The sequence below is a fragment of the Gilbertella persicaria genome (assembly GCF_025201335.1).
Source record: "Gilbertella persicaria strain CBS 190.32 chromosome Unknown B0P05scaffold_17, whole genome shotgun sequence".
NCBI lineage: Eukaryota > Fungi > Mucoromycota > Mucoromycetes > Mucorales > Choanephoraceae > Gilbertella > Gilbertella persicaria.
In genome coordinates this window covers 184980-201764 of record NW_026251978.1, presented here as the reverse complement: position 1 = coordinate 201764, position 16785 = coordinate 184980, and the positions used below count along the sequence as shown (strand labels likewise).

At 40.9% G+C, this 16785-nt stretch overlaps 5 protein-coding genes and 1 non-coding gene across 6 annotated transcripts; 1 reads left to right on the top strand and 5 right to left on the bottom strand.

The window, feature by feature from the left end:
* Window positions 1–4971: 4971 nt before the first annotated feature.
* On the bottom strand, window positions 4972–5437 carry B0P05DRAFT_539472 (uncharacterized protein; the record flags this gene model as incomplete). Its single annotated transcript, XM_051577955.1, has 2 exons — window positions 5098–5437; window positions 4972–5008 (listed from the first exon to the last, which is right to left on the bottom strand). Coding segments are annotated over exons 1-2 (183 nt in total), but the record flags the coding sequence as incomplete, so codon positions are not given.
* Window positions 5438–8975: 3538 nt separating this feature from the next.
* Window positions 8976–10142, bottom strand: B0P05DRAFT_539428 (uncharacterized protein; the record flags this gene model as incomplete). The annotated part of the gene is made up of 1 exon (XM_051577954.1): window positions 8976–10142. One exon carries the CDS (start codon window positions 10137–10139, stop codon window positions 8976–8978), a length of 1164 nt encoding a protein of 387 aa, XP_051435449.1.
* A 372-nt stretch (window positions 10143–10514) lies between these two features.
* On the top strand, window positions 10515–10587 carry B0P05DRAFT_t45. Its single transcript has one exon. It is a non-coding gene; the product is annotated as a tRNA-Ala (tRNA).
* Window positions 10588–11483: 896 nt separating this feature from the next.
* On the bottom strand, window positions 11484–13988 carry B0P05DRAFT_539422 (major facilitator superfamily domain-containing protein). The gene is made up of 8 exons (XM_051577953.1): window positions 13339–13988; window positions 13051–13289; window positions 12976–13001; window positions 12890–12904; window positions 12516–12838; window positions 12167–12467; window positions 12057–12119; window positions 11484–12010 (listed from the first exon to the last, which is right to left on the bottom strand). Exons 1-8 carry the CDS (start codon window positions 13786–13788, stop codon window positions 11664–11666), a joined length of 1764 nt encoding a protein of 587 aa, XP_051435448.1. The 5' UTR covers window positions 13789–13988; the 3' UTR covers window positions 11484–11663.
* B0P05DRAFT_539414 (A1 cistron-splicing factor) lies at window positions 13966–15711 on the bottom strand. The gene is made up of 7 exons (XM_051577952.1): window positions 15514–15711; window positions 15394–15460; window positions 15259–15346; window positions 14862–15212; window positions 14646–14804; window positions 14509–14597; window positions 13966–14465 (listed from the first exon to the last, which is right to left on the bottom strand). The coding sequence occupies exons 1-7, from the start codon at window positions 15678–15680 to the stop codon at window positions 14310–14312; spliced, it is 1077 nt and encodes a 358-aa protein (XP_051435447.1). The 5' UTR covers window positions 15681–15711; the 3' UTR covers window positions 13966–14309.
* On the bottom strand, window positions 15709–16592 carry B0P05DRAFT_539409 (uncharacterized protein). Its single transcript, XM_051577951.1, has one exon. It carries the CDS (start codon window positions 16586–16588, stop codon window positions 15842–15844), a length of 747 nt encoding a protein of 248 aa, XP_051435446.1. The 5' UTR covers window positions 16589–16592; the 3' UTR covers window positions 15709–15841.
* Between the last annotated feature and the right edge of the window lie 193 nt (window positions 16593–16785).

The window sequence follows — 16785 nt, the reverse complement described above, 5'->3', positions numbered from 1 at the left end:
AAGATTAATAAGACCTATTTTGCAAGATGCACGGCTCCAATCCCACCCATGGCACTGAGAATTGTTATACCATTAACAAAAACAAGAACAAGGGAAAAGAGAAGGCACAAGAAATCTTCGGTGAACAATGGAACCGGGTCACCGTTGCACAAGAAATCATGTACTTGCCCTGGCGTCGAGTTCCACGAACGAACGCACAGAGGACAAGCAAAAAGAAAAGACGGATGATGACATCGAAGAGATGATCACAGACGATTGCTTTGACTGCAAATACACAAACGAGATCAAAGCGAAAGATGCTTTACATAAAGACACTTTTGACTTATTGACACCTATCATTATAGAAAACCACAAGATGATGGCAAAGGTTGATACCGGAAGCACACATACTTTTATAAAGTTAGACTCGCTTAGAGCTAAATTAAATATAAACAAAATAAACAAAAATATTAGTGGTTTCTTTAATTGCTTGTCTAAAGACAATAAAATTTCTCGTATTGGTACTACAGATCCTTTGACTATAAAATATACAAATGGAATTTCATTCAGACACCAATTGGAAGTCATAGATTTTAATGATAGCTTTGACTTTGACATTCTTCTTGGTACGGACATTATGGGTAAATTGGGTATTGCACTTACAGGTGTTGCATACAATTTAGAAAATGATAGTGCTGATCCAAATGATAAAGACTCTATCTTCTCTAATGCAAACATCGTAACAACTGATACACCTGAACCTGATAATTCACCTGTGGATCTACTGAGGAGGTTGCACAGTTTATGGCTTCCATCCAAGATGCTATTGATGAAAATCAAAAGATACCAGTAGAGTCATTTTGTCCTATTCCAGAATCCATTATCAAGTTGCCCACACCTGAAGGAGCAACCGCTTATCGTCGTCAGTACAGCATCCCGCATACATTGAGGCCTGTCCTAGATGAACAGATAAATGAATGGCTTAGAACAAAAACAATAGAGAAGTGTGGTGTCAATACTTCTTTTAATAGCCCGGTGTTACTTGTACCTAAAAAGAACAAACAGGGTGAAATTGTCAGCCATCGAGCTTGTTTGGATGTTAGACTTTTAAATAAGATCTTACCACCAACATATAACTTTGAAGTGCCACTGGTGAGAAACATTTTTGAAAACTTAAGAGGCAAGAAGATTTTCTCAACTCTTGATCTCTCTAATGCATATCATCGCTTTAAAATCCATCCTCCAGATGCGCATAAATTAACATTTTCTCATAAAGGACAGCAATACTGCTTCATCAAGGGATGCTTTGGACTAAAGAGCCTAACTTCTCAATTCTGTAAGGTTATGGCCATTTTGTTTGAGGGTATGGATTGCGTTCAATCTTTTGTTGATGATTGTATCGTGGCCAGTGAAACACCCGAGCAACATGCCAAAGATGTCAAAATGGTGATAGACAGATTGATACAAGCCAAATTGATTTTGAATCCAAAGAAATGTGTTTGGTTTCAGCAGTCAGTTAGGATGCTTGGATTTGTGGTCAATGCAGATGGGATTATGGTTGATAAAGCCAAACTCACTAACGTTGAATCATGGCCAGTACCAAAGACAGCGAAACACATTCAACAGTTCATGGGGTTAATCAATTATTTTAGAGAATTTGTACCGATGATCTCTACTGTTGCTGAGCCTTTGACTAGATTAAGCCATGCAAAGAACGTAGAAGAGCTGTGGTCTGATGAGCAAACTAAGAGCTTTAATGCCTTGAAAGCCATCTTGCACTCAAATATGCTTTTGCATTATCCTGATTTCACCAAAGAATTCTTTGTTGCCTCTGATGCTTCTCAGTATGGTATATCCGCTGTATTATTTCAGAGAGATGATAAGGGTAGAGACAAATATATTAGTTTTGTGTCCAATGCTCTATCACCCTCACAACGCAGATGGAGTGCTACTCGTCGTGAGTTATATGGTGTTCTGATGGCTTTTCGTCGCTTCCATCAATATATTTGGGGACGCAGATTTACATTGCACACAGATCACAAAGCATTGATTTATATGCATACTCAACGAGATTGCAACAATATGATGTTGAATTGGTATGAAGAAATTCTGACTTATGACTTTGACGCTGTGCATATTCCTGGTATCCTTCTTAAACTGCCAGATTTGTTGAGTCGTTTGTATTCCCCTCTCGATAATTTCGATGGTAATCACAAACTGGTGGAGGGTAGCACTGACAGTCAAAAACGAAATGAACAAGCTGCCAGAATAAAACGAGTGACTATTCGTAGGAAGAAATATAGCAGAGACAGAAACCTGCATGTTCTTACCACACAACTTGTTGAGCAGACTAAGAAATCATTAGATTACTTTACACCGCCTGAGACTGAAAGAGAAAAGCTCTTGCGTGATGTGCACACTTTTGGACACTTTGGCAGTCATGCTATTGTTCGTGAACTGCACTCTCAAGGACTTCATTGGACAAATATGTATCAAGAAGCCAAGGAATTAGTAAGCTCATGTACTGAGTGCCAAAAGCATAACATTTCTAAAAGAGGTTACCATCCTTTGACAAGCATTGTTGCATTGCGACCATTTGATCATGTATCTGTTGACTCGTTAGGTCCTCTACCTGTCACTGGAACTGGAAATACTGAAATCTTGGTCTTGACTGACATCTGTTCGAAATACATCGTCGTCAGAGCGCTCAAGAATCAACAATCAGATACCATTGCCAATACACTTATGCAGATCTTTGGAGACTATGGATTTCCTCGTATTCTACAATCCGACAATGGCAGAGCATACCATAACTTGTTACTTGAAACTATTTCAAAAAAGCTCGGCATTGATCGCAGATACTCCACTCCCTATCATCCTAGAGGAAATGGAAGTGCTGAAGCTAGTGTAAAAATTGTTGAAAACACGCTGAGAAAGATGTGTCAATCGAATAGCAAAGACTGGGATTATTACTTACCAGTAGTCCAGCTTTCTATCAACAACGCTATCAAGAATAAGACGTTGAGTTCACCCTTCTCATTGATGTTCGCACGCAAAGTCGGCTTACCTAAAAACTATGAAGAAAAGAACAAATATCCACTTCCTAGAGATATGATGACGCGCGATGATCTTGAGCAGCGCATTGATCACATGGAGAAGATTGTCTTTCCCGCTATCTTTGAAAGAACTCAAAAGATAAATGAGGAGCACACAAAGAGGTTTGATACGAAGAATATGCTTGTCGATATTGAACCCGGAACATATGTTATGGTAAGACTGCAAAAGAGACCGAGTAAACTGTCTCCATTATATGAAGGCCCCTATACTGTTGTAAGAAGAAACAAAGGTGGCTCATATGAATTAAAAGACGAGCAAAATGAATTATTGCATCGCAACTACGCACCTTCGGAGTTGAAAATCGTGACAATCGATGAATCAGCTATTGAGGACGAATACTTTGTAGTAGAAGATATTCGTGATCACAGAGGTCCACCAGGTAACAGACAGTTCTTTGTTAAATGGGCTGGATTTGGAGAGAAGGCCAACACTTGGGAACCTGCCTCCAGTTTCACTGACCCAACCATTATTGATCGTTACTGGACTAAAATTGAAAAGATCAAACAACTAGAGCAAGAAAGAACAAATGCCAAAATTAAGGACATATCTGCATCTAGAAAAAATAATAAGAGTGTAAATAAGAAGACAGAAATAAGCAAGAGGGCTCTTCCTACCAGACAAAGTAGAGAAGAAGCAGCTGTTGTAACAAGAGCTAGTAAAAGACTAAGAAAATAACTTGTGAAATGATAAGAGAAGAAAGATAAAATTTCCTTACGATTAGAAAACATATCACGCTAGACTCTGTACACAATTGCATTACATATGTTACAGTCAACTTGTAAATGCTGACATAAATGATAATTATGCGCATGAATTGATATGTTCACCTTTTAAAAGCCGATTACAACTATCAAAGATAGATTGACTCTGGTGGAGGGTAATGTTGTGAACATATAGAATCTATATGCATATGATGATCTGACACTAAATAAGTCTTCATTTACATACTAAAATATATCATAATCAATTTACATCAGAAATAGACATAAAAGAACCTCTTGTACTGAATAAGACAAAGTATCTTTTAATAGATCAAGACGTATAACCGAAGTCCATAATTTACATTATTTAATTAATTTAAAGTAGTCTATGATAATAGAGACTCAGTCATTTGCATGAACTCTACTACTACTTACTCCGACATCTCTTCATATATAAATACCTAGAGAATGAAGAGCTAGATATAGAGATATATATTTTTGGATAATAAACCTATACAAGTTCTAATCGACTTCTTTGTTTTTATCTTCTCTCTTACATCACAACAAGATTTAACTAACTCGCAGCGTGTCGAATAGACGCCTGTAAACTTCCTCCAATTATAAATTGCCTCTATGAAGCATGCTGTCATGAATATTTTGCTCTTTCCAACTGTGGTGTTTGGGTTGTGAAATGAAATAGAATTGAATGGAAAGGAAAACAAAGAAATACAGTGAGACTGTTCAGTACTTCTTTATTACAAAAAAATGATTATTGATTACTTAACACTTTGACAGCTTGTGCCCGGGAATTGACTATGTAAATTCTCCTTTAATTCTCCTGGTTACCTAAAAGGTACAATTATGGTTTCCTTATTTGTAAATATCCATATTATCCCAGTTGCCGTTATTTACTGTCATTATACAATGCTTACTTTATATTTATGATGTATAGTGCTATAAGTGATTATTCATTTATAACATGAGAGACTATTTATTGTATTTTGTATTGAAAGTGCTCAGAGCACCACACCATTTGACGCCAATTCTAAATTACTGTACCCTCTTTCTCTATTAGTATTACTACTTGATATGCTCAATGATATCTCAAATGAAGTTCTTCTGTTTGATATCGATTTAAGAAGTCAATGACATCTCCCCACTAAAAAGAACTAACCCTAATGTAGTAGAATAAAGTGATTGGAAACATATTCCTCAGAAATGACTGATAAAAAGCGTTTCACAGACTATATATTCATTCACAATTTATGTGTGATTATATAATATATATTGGTCCCCTTACCATATATGGGGATGTAGGCAAAAGATTTTATTTTTATTAGATGACTTGTAAGACTGATCCCTATGGGGCAAATGTCTAGTCATAAGAGCAGTGAAAGCAAGGAAAACTAACATTGGAACAAAGAATACAACAAAAAAAACAATCATAAAGATTGAAAAAAGAGAAAGAAACTCCAACAGGAAGAAATATAAAATAAGGAAAAAAAATAAAAAGTGACTCAAACTACACCCAGATAGGTGTAGAGAGTGGAGGTTACAGGAGGAGCAACCGGCTTGTAAAAGACAGGGAGCAACCATTCCAGAAGGGTAAGACCGTCAGTGACCTGAGAACAGGGACTGAACTCAGCGTCAGGAAGACAGATCATGTCCATTCCAGCATGATCTCACAGAGAGTTGGCCACCAGGAGGACCAGCGCACGAGAGAGTAGAATGACGTTGGTCATTTGGAGATGGGGAGAGCCGAGCCGAGGTAGCTGATTCAGCACAAATCCAGAGGATTTGGCTGAGCATCAGCAGCAACACCAAGACGAGAGGCAACAGAGAGGCAAGAGAGCAAGTGGCTACGCGAGGCGTGTGGATGACCACAACGACAAGGCACAGGACGAGCAGGGAGCCAACCCATCTTCCACCGAAGTAGACGACTACGTTCCCATATAGTCATCGGAGCAGGAGGATGGGGTCAATGCCCAAGAGGGACGACAAGCACGCAAGAGAACAAGACCATCAGGTTAGCCAGAAGACCAGCAGTAGGCACGACGATAGCCTGATGGCAGGCTTGGGATCACCACCAGAGGTAGCAATCCACTGCTGCAAAGAGGCAAAGCGAGGACAGAAGGAGAGACAGAAGAGTGGCAGACCAGCTTCCAGATGAGGTTGTTCTTCAACAACTTGGGCCACCGGAAGCGAGGACAGCAGGAGCAGAAGCGATATGCTGTAGCATAGCTGAATAGAGTATCAGGTGGCAGCTGTTGCATGCGCACCAACATCTTGAAGCCAAGGATGGCAACACGCTCCTTCATAGAAGGCAAGTTGCCAGATGCTTAACACCACTGTAGACGCCTTCGATGACCGCCAAAAGCAAGTCGGAGACACTGGTCTTGAGCACGCTCAACACCTTGAGGTCACGGACCAAGAGAGAAGAATAGCAAGGCCATACTCCAACTTAGGCCGAATGAAGGTGGCATACAACCTAGCAGAGGTCAGGCGAGAGAAACCAGTCGAGTGTACACCCAACGGTTGTAGACCAGAACGCATAGCCACCATGGCAGAGCGAGCATTACGCTGTACCAATAGAGTAGCATCTAACTGTGCCTTGCTATTGAAGGGCAAGCCCAAATAGTCAAAAGACTCGGCAACAGGAAGAGCAGCGCCATACAGCCGGAGGGAGGAACGCGACCAGAGGGGGGTGGATTGACCACAACGCATTTGGAAGGGTTCCACCTGAACCCAAGAGACAAGGAGTATTCTTCGGCCTTCTTCAGCAGGCGAGGCATCGTCTCAGCAGTACCAATCAAGACCACATCGTCAGCATAGAGCAGTGAGTTGATCCAGAGGCCATCATATTTGCGTTGAGGCATGGATCCAAACACACGCGAGCGAGGCAGAGAGACAGAGCGCAGAGCAGCAGGGAACGAGTTGATGTACACAGAGTACAGTACGGAGACAAGATCGACCCTTGCAAGACCCCCGTACCAGGCCAGAAGGAAGGAGAGCGAGCACCAGACACCAAGACCTCCACCTGCACATTGTCAAAAAGACAACGAAGCAGACCAAGCAGAGGATCAGAGACATAGGTCTCAAGAGCACGCCAGACAACGTTGCGATCCACGCTATCGTATGCTTGCTTGATGTCCAAGAAGCATAGGACAGGAGGTTCACCAAAGTGATCATCCGCATGTTGCCGACAGATTTCATGGAGAGCCAAGGCTTGGTCCAATGTACCACGATGAGCACGGAAGCCACCTTGTACGATGTCCAGAGGAGGACCAGAATCCAAGAGCTCAGGGTACACACACAACTCCAGCAACTTGCGCATGACCGAAGTCAAGCTAATGGGCCGATAGTTGGCAGCATCAAGAGGGTCACCTTTCTTGAAGATGGGCACCACCTGGGCAGTACACCAATCAGTAGGCACTTGAGACCAGAACCAGCAAAGAGAAAAGAGCAAGACCAAGAGAGGAGACAAGTCGTCCACAATCGGCAACAGCATCTCAGTCCGAAGATGGTCAACACCTGGGGCCTTACGGCGAGAGAGCTTCCTCTTGATAGTGTCAGACACTAGCTCGACCGTAAAGGGACACCCATCATCAACATCAGCATTAACGCCAGCGCCACCAGAGGGAAGAGAAAAAGACAGAGCAAGACCAAACTGCGACTGCAGATACCGAGCGGTATGCAAGGAGACACATGGACCAGATGGCAGAGGAGGAGCAGACGGACGAACAGAAGGCAAGTGATCACCAGCAAACACCGAGCGAAGATGACTGGACATCACCGTAGCAGCCACAGCAGGACCTTCTGGGTGAGAGAATCCAGGAGAAGTAGTCCGACTACGACGCAACCGCTTGATGGTGGCCGTGGTGTCAGAGAAAGAACCAGAAGAAAGCTTGTCACAGAACTGCTTCCATGTCTCACGACGACGACGCTTGAGCTCAGCATTGAACTGGTTACAGCAGAAGAGATATCGTTTCCATAGTACAGCCTTACCAACACCGTCAGAAGCTCGTTTCCAAGTTCTTCGGGCGTCCTCACGAGCATCCACCAAATGTTGCAGAGTGGCAGTCCAGAACCAGCTGTTACCAGGAGGCCGTGGTAGTTTGCGACCAACCGACTCATCGAGGCAACGGTGGATGGTATCAGTGAGTCTACTAGCAATAGAATGAACGTCAGGGATAGCCCCTTCGGTTGGAGAAGATGCGTGAGTAGAGGTACGACTGCTATGTTGCCCGTAGGCCGTTTCAATCGAATACTTAACTTCTGCCAAGAGTGTATTTTTGATCGGCGCGCTATGCAACCGGAAAAGAGACTGATACAGCTCTACACTCTTGTGATCATCCAGACAAGACAGTTTCCATAAAAGACGCGGATGAGCGACAGGAGCAGGCGGCAGAGAGCCAGGCAGAGAGCAAGAGAGAGAGACAGGAACATGGTCAGAGCCAAGACCAACATCACGCACAACCAAAGAGGGATGGACCAGATCATCAAAGCTGATGAAAAGGTCAATCACACTACTCCAGCTAGTGTGCCCAGGTTGAGCATTGGCCATCCGAGCAGCAGAGAACAAGGTAGGAACACCCTTTGCCAGCAGAGAATTCCAGCAGAAGAGACCAGCTTCTTCAACCCATTCAGCCAATCGAGTACCACGAGTGTTGCTTCGAGAGTCACCAAGAAGAGGAACACTACGTGCATTCAGATCGCCACAAATGAACGCATTGGTCTGAGAGGCATGGGTACGAGCAGGGAGAGACATAAGGAGAGACATAAACTCATCATCGGTCAAGGAAGGAGGGGCATAGACACAATGAATGAGAAATGTAGAAACCTGGCAGGAAAAGACATAAGGAGAGGAGGACGGAAGAGGAGTGACAGGATAGGGACAAGAGGGATTGACCAAAAGAGAGATACCCATCTTGCCACGGAAAGAGTCAGCAACAGGTTGACCATAGGTGTGGTACTGTTGCCAAGAGGTAGGGAAGCGGAGAGGAGGAAGAAGCCAGGTTTCGGTGATGAAAATGAGTGAGGAATCATACAGGTAATCGGTTACAGTGCTAATGGCTTGACGAGCAATACCATTAGCATTCCATATAGTCATGGTGAAGCCATAGGAAGAAGGAGAGGAAGGGGGCATAGAAGCATAAGGAGCCATAGGTACCTCGCTCATTAAGAGGAGGAGACCGGTTCACCATCACCGGCCAAGGTAAAATCCATACTAGAAGGAGGGACAGAAGGAGCGTCAGCACTAGCACAAGCACCAGCACTAGCCACAGCGGAGAGAGAACCAACCACGGAGCCAGCTTGCTCCTTGGCCAACCAGCCTTGACGAACAAAGTCGTAGGCAACCTGTCTACGTACTTGTTCGCGGATATAGCCAAGAGCACGGACAAGACGAGCTTGCTGCAACTCGCGTGCTTTGGCAGAGAGAGCATCAGCATCCAAAGACGCAAAGGCAGGATCCTTGACGTTGGCCGCAGAGAAAGGATCAAAGTCAGTCAAGACCGGAAGCGAGTACTTGGCCATGACCTTAAGGAGATCCTCCTTATAGGCCGAATGGATCAACAAGGCTACGACGTTACGAGCCGGATAGTGCACATCAAGTACACGGCTGTTATCCAGCCCGATCAGTCGCAGCTTGCGGCGAAAGGCGGAGAGACGGTCACGGTACTTGTTTGGCAAGTAGACATACTCATAAAGAGGCCTGTCTACACAAGTACCAGCAGCAGCAGGAGAAGAGACGAGAAAGATACGGGCAGCGGCCTTGCGTTGCTTAGGCGTAATCCTAGCCTTGGGTTTGGCCTTGGCAACCGAGGGAGAGTCGGACTTTTTGGACTTACCAAAGGCCTCCGCAGGCGTAGGGTTCCTCTTGGCAACTTGAGCCCACTTGGAGCCAGCAGAAGAAGGCGAGACAGAAGAAGAGGGAGCAGCAACCTGATCATCCTCCATGGACACATCCAAGGGAGAGGCAGCAGATGAGCCAGCTTGGGACTCAAGCTCCAAGATTCTGGAACGGGCGGCAGCCAGCTCCTTCTTGAGAGCAGAGTTCTCGGCGACCAGGGACTCCAGCTGAGCCAAACGCTCCTCATGGCGCTCAAACTTGGCCTGAAAAGCAGCAAACCAAGCAGGAGGGGAAGGAGGGAGAGAAGAAACCGAAGGGACAGAAGAGAGCAAAGCAACATTACCTACTTCTGGTAAAGAGTCAACACCAGAGCAAGAGGGGGGAACAGACACACCAAAATCAAAGACAACGTCTTTGTCGAGATCGAGATGAGCTGATCTCGAAGGGGTGCTGACGTCATCAACTCGAGATCGAGGCAGGGTACGCGTCATGTCAGCAGGGATCAGTGATGGCGAAAGTGAACTATGCAGCCGCTTACCTGATCGGGTTAAAATTTTACCAGTAGTTTTGGTAATTGAAGAAAGAGGTTCTGACAAAGTTTGAGCTTTGTCTGGTAACTGGTTCTTGGTAGATGACGATCTAATGTCGAGATGATGTTGTTGCGATGTCGAAATGAGGGGAATCGCGGTAGTGAATGTGCTAGAGTTGTCGGACTGGGACGTTTTTGGTACCAAAATGTGCGTAGGAATTTGCAGAGTTGGAATAAAAAAAGAAAAACGCGGTTTGATAGGCCAGGTGCAGAGATTTTTTCAAAAACAGCAAGTGAATCTGAAAAAAATGATAAAAACCGGAGAAAAAGGTTATATGGGGATGTAGCTCAAATGGTAGAGCGCTCGCTTAGCATGCGAGAGGCACTGGGATCGACGCCCAGCTTCTCCAATATTTTATACTTTTTTTACTGGATTTCGTGAGACGTTTTGTAATTTAACCTTGTTCTTTCATTTTCGCCTTCATGATGTAGGGGGTTTTTTTTTGCACTATTGCTATAGGACAAAAATAGAAATCGTAGTAGCTTGTATCAATACAGAATAATATAACAATAGCCAATGATTTATATGTAATGACCACCAGGTTTTAAGTTGTTCGATTATGTAATTGAATAAAAAAGATGTAGTATAATATAACCTATAATGATTGTATATAATGCAAAATCAAAGAACTCAGATAGATAAATGATATGATAATAATCTTGTTTGAAGTAAAAAGCAATAAAGATAAGGTGCAACTGTAATTCTAAAATAGTTTAAGGATTTCTTGATCTAAGTTGAATCGATAGAGTATCTAAATCTGCAAAAGTGCAATAAGTTTGTTTTCATGCGCCATAATTCTGGCTTCTAAGCTAGTAGTTATTCTAGCACTGAATGTAGTATTATCATGTTTTAATAAATTGACATACTCACCTCGCCCATACGTTTATTAGCGCATCTTAACAACGTACACGTCATTTGAAAAACTAAACTTTTGTTTTTCTGCTGGTCTCTTTCTTCTTGAGTCAGTGCAATTGATCCTTTTCTTTCTCTTTGGTACATCTAAAAAAATTGTATCATCTTAGGTTATGCAAAAACGAATAGTGCAAAGACAGTATATATGTGATATAGAGCAATAAGAAAAACATGGCATAATTCATTTCAGGTCCGAATAAATGCAAAAACAAGTACAGAGCTGTCAAACGTAGGTTTGATGTAACCATAATTGAGAAAAAAAAGATACAACATGATATAAACGGACGACTGTGTGTCATTTGTGATAAATGCAATCTTGCATAATCTTAAACAGTACCGTCGAAAGGATCAATTTTTTTTTTTCATTTTATAGATGTTCAAGCTTGAACAAATGTGATTATAAAGGATAAATTCGAGCTTGTTGTTGTATATTACCAAAAAAGAATGTATTAGATCAATGCGTATATATGTAATTAAAATGAAGATGAAACTATATAATTGAAAATGAGTTTCTTAAGCAATACATGTACTATGTTGGGTATGGATCTTTTCAAGTTGATTGATGTTTTGTTGCAGTTTAGGATCATCCATTGGCTTTACATCGGTTGAATCAAACAGTTGAGGGTTGTTTAGTATGTATAGATCAGGCATGTGTTTCTGTTCAAATCTTCGTCTCCATTGTGTACCTCTAAAATAACAAAGAAGTACAAGCCCACCATTCAGAAATCCAACCACACCCAAGATGGTAAACATAATGCCATTGCCTAGAGCATCAACAGCTGTACTAGAAAACACAGTAGTAATAGCAGCAGCAATGCCACGAATACAAGCATTGACACCAACAGCAGTGGCCGAATAGCCTGATTTAGCAAATGAGTCACATGAACAAAAAACGTCGTTCATTACCTGGTTTGGTATCCACAAGATAGACTGAAGTAGGAGTAAATGCCCACATTTGACCTAATGCATCTATCAAATGGTGTCAATCGATATGATTAACTATGCAATTCACTTACAAAGAAACAATCCAATGATAGGTGCATATATGCCAGTGTCTTTTTCTGTTGTCCATCCATAAATCAAATAGCCAGCAGGCATACTCAAGAAGGAAGGAAAAGCTGCTTGCAATCGCATCTCAGAAACAATTTTCTGACCATCACCTCTTTTTTTGGAGAGTTTCTTCAAAATATGATCTGAATGTCGTCCACTAATAATAGAACCAACCATAAAACCGCCACCCAAAGAAAGATAGCAAAGGCCTGTTTGCCATTCATTGTAGCCGTAAATTCTTTTAAACGTTTGTGTAATAGTAGGATTCTAAAAAAAAAAAGTGAGTGATAAGGGAACCAGTTGCCTTGATTTTACCAGAATATATAGACTAGCAAAAATAATAGAGCTGTTGATAGTCAAGATAATCACATTTGGATCATGGAGCATTGTAATCATAGGTTTAAAGCTGAGCGCAAGTGTTTCTCTTACTGATAAATGTTGATTTGGTGATGGATGTACTGTCGTACTTGTGAGAGAAACAGCATCTTCAAGATTGTTCTTTTCGTTATTATTTGGTCTTGGCTTTACTTTTCTCAAGGTCTCTGGTAAAAACACTGAAGTCAAACATAATAAGACACCACACAAAATAGCAGTGAAATAGAACGTTGATCGCCAACCTAGATATTGACACAGGAAGCCTAGAATGTGATTTAGTCGTTACTGTTCGTTGTCCGCCATGCGTACGATACCTCCAATGGTAGGACCTAGGTAACACAAGTAGAAAAAAGAAAGATCCACAGTATTAGTTATCATTCGACACGTTATAAAGTTTTACCTATGACTGGACCTAATAAAGGACCTCTAGAAAGAAAATTAGATTCATATTTCAGTAGATTTCCACAAGACTTACGCATAAAAGATACCATAAGCTTTTCCTCTATTTTCTACAGGAATCATATCGGCAATTACACCAGCACCCAGCGAAGTACCGGCGTTAGATCCAAATGATTGCAGTGCTCTGAAAGCAATAAGCATACCAATGTTTGTTGAGAGAGCACTGATTACTGAGCTGACAACTGTGATCATACCACTAAACATGTACATTCGCTTTCTACCATATGTGTCACTTAATGCGGCCCAGAACAAAGGCTAGAAAATTGAAGATGAGTAACCCAAAAAAACAAATCCAATGACTTACAGAAATACCCATAAATACCACAAAAGCGGAAACACTACCATTTACAGCAGATGTTGTTGTATGTAAGTCTCGAACCACAGTCAACAAAGCAGGCATATACATCATTGAGCTCATAGGACCAGCTATACCACTGAGTGCAACAAGTAAAATAATGAAATTCTTTTTTCCTTCAGAATAATCATATGGATCATCTGTAGCATAAATGTCTCCAAACAGTCTTTTGTACCAATTGGATGTACGTTTGGTTTCATGAAGAGAAGAATCAACAGCAGTATTATTAGCATGATCAGCAGCAGTGGTGATTGATAAGCTATCACACTGGTTGTCTTTTGATGCCTTTTCTGTTAGTATATTTTGATCCATATGTATTTTTGTATCGTTATTGGCCGTCAAAACGTTCTCTTCTATGATCTCAGTCTCTGTCATCCCCAGATCGATTGATTCTTTCATTACACAAGGTTTAGTTAAAAAGAAAAAAGAGAGAAGGGCATCGTTTTTTTTTATAGTTTCCTGATCTTTCAGAATCGTCCCAGCGGAGACGATAAAATGGGTCGGATAAATGACAGTAAACCTTTATTTAACTTATTGTGACTCATTGATCTGAAAGGGAGAACCTGTTTGTAAAATCAGCTTTGTTAAATCTACTTGACCTGAAGCTAGTTTGTGCTAGAAAACTGCTTTTATCAAGAAAAATCTGGGTAAAGTATATCCCTCTATATATTTATGAAGCATTATAAGGAAGTCTTTCGCCCGTGATTCGGATACACCAAAAATATAAACCAACCGGACATTTTTTAAAGGATTTAATGCTGTAGTGCACAGGGGTCTAAGATAACTCGTCATTCTCACGACTTCTTTAATACATATGCTTATGCTAAACTTGAAATATCCAATCAACTATATACCGTGAAATTTTCTGTTTATATATACATGGCTTAATGAAAGATACTGATTGACTGGTATTTATTGCTCTAATCCATCATGACAATGACTGGAGCATCTTCATCATCTTCTTCCTCTTCTTCGTCTGGTACTTCCCAAGCAAACTTCTTAATCACAAATTTCCTCAACCGTGTATATCGCTTAACTAATTCTTCACTTGAACCAGAAGTGTTTGTTTGTAATGTCTATCTTAAAATGAGATACTTGCGTTCAATGAAATACTTCTACCTTAAGCATCACACTTGTAAAGTTGTTCTCTGATAAAATATCACGATAGAAATCTTCAGGGCATTCATCCAATTGAGACTGGAGTACATCTATATTTGAGGATTCAATAACAGTCCTCAACAAAATCTTTATCTTACCCATAAACTCTATGAACATGGTAGGTTTTTCTTCTATCAATTCCGGACAAGAACATAGCAGCTGAACAAGTTGTTTCCATTGATTGAAACCAGAGAAGTTTTGCGCCATTAAAAGACAAACAAAAGCAAGTTGTAATTCACCCAACATGACTTTGTGATCTTTTTTTTTTTAAAAAAAGAGACATAAATGCTTGTATTATATTCATATATACTTACCGTTATGATAGACTCTTGAAAGTAAATCACGAACCAGCCATGATTTATCCAAACTCCATTTCGTCACTTCATCTCCTGTAGCTCCAGGTGGAAAGGACTTTCTGAGATCAAATCGAGTAAATTCCATGCCTTCTTCTTTCTCCAAAGCCTTTCCCAATCGTTTATCTTTTATATCGTTTACCGAAGGCAGATCAGGTGATTTTTCGGGCAAATGACTTACTTTGCCATTGTTAGGCAGCACACGTCTAACAATGCCTGGTGTGATATAACGAGTCAGCTTCTTCCAACGTTCATAAAAAGTAGGTGGATCAAGAGGATAAGGGCCCATATTACGATCAAAATCACGAATGTCTATGTATAATGCGTCAGCCCAGGTATCGATTCAATTAGTATTTACTTATTCTAAGACGCTCTACTTGATTTGGATCAAGTTCTGTCTCATCACGCAAGTCTTCAATTTGTGGATTCCATTCTCTTACTAAAATCTAGTACAAGTCAACATGAGCTGCTTTTTTTTTTGTTTAATGTATACTTCTTTTGATTCAAAAAAATGAAAAAATCCAGTACGAATGCCTTGTACACCTTCGTTGTTTGTTGAGCTGTTGAAGTTAGTCGAGAAAAGATAGCAACAAAACTGACCGAGATCACTTACGAAAAATAAATAAAGTGGAGTCCTGGAGGGATAAGCTTAATACCCTTAAATAAAGGGCCAATAGTCCAAGCATTGTAGTCTACACCAAATTCTAGGTTAGGTGGTGCTTCCAGAAAGAGCAGAAAAGCACCCTTTTCAAATAGCTTATTAGCAAGATCTTGATCCATCGAGAAAAAAAAACGCGTTCAAAAGAAAAAAGATAAAAAAGACTGAGTGTCAAACATTTTATTTTGCATGCCTTTCTAAAGTTTAAATACTTCCGAAATCATGATAGTTTTATACAGAATACGATTATCACAGATAACAGTATATGGGAACAGATATACAATTAGAAAGGGCCTATGCGCTCTTTGTAAAGTGCAAAAGAAGGCGAAGAGGCATCCATAACATATGCATTTTTGACAGAGATTTTGCTAGCATAGGCTTCTTCAACCAACAATTCCTCTTCTTCAAGAATAGCAGTGGGAGAAGGAGAGCTCGAGCCACGAGAGGAGGAAGAAGAAGACAACATGTCGTTTTCAAGACCTGGAATTGTTTCCATATCCAAAGGAGATAAAATAATACCTCTTCTTCTAGAAATAGAGAAATTGGATCGTTTCATAATACGAGGTTGAACGAAACTCAAGACTTCTTGACCTGCAGAAGCTGAAGTTAATATGCGAGTGAATGAGAGGAAAGGTTGTTGACGTTTTTGTTCGGGCATAGAGAAAGGTTGAAGACTAGGAGATAAAACAAGGCCGGCTTGTTCTCTGTTAGGTAAATTGGATAAACGAAGTTTGATAGCAGACACCCAGGCCTTCAGCTCGTATTCAGACTGACAGGCAATTGTCCAGACCTTTTGCTTGTCTGTGATGGGTTCTAATCGAAAACAATGTGGATGGTTTGGAGAATTCGTGAGAGTCACCTTGGCAATGTCACGAAGACTAATGGTTCGAGATGCATTGGTTGAATGTTCGTCTTTATAGTATCGCATTTCAGAGTCCAACAAGACGAAATACCTTGATTGCCACCTTGAAGCACAAAATGTATTACTTGTTAATTTTAATAGCCAACCAGAACGAGGAGCTTTATTCATGATGAATAGTAAAGAAAGAAAAAAAAAGAAAAAGAAATGTGCTATTTATATTTTGAATTTCATGTTTTGATCTGGACCCCCTCTTTCCCTCTATCTACTTTTGATTGCATTGTAATCCAGACTCTGCCAAAACCTTGGCGTTTAAGTTATTCAAAATTTACTCTCTCGGTCTAACAAACACTCTTCTTTTTTGAACT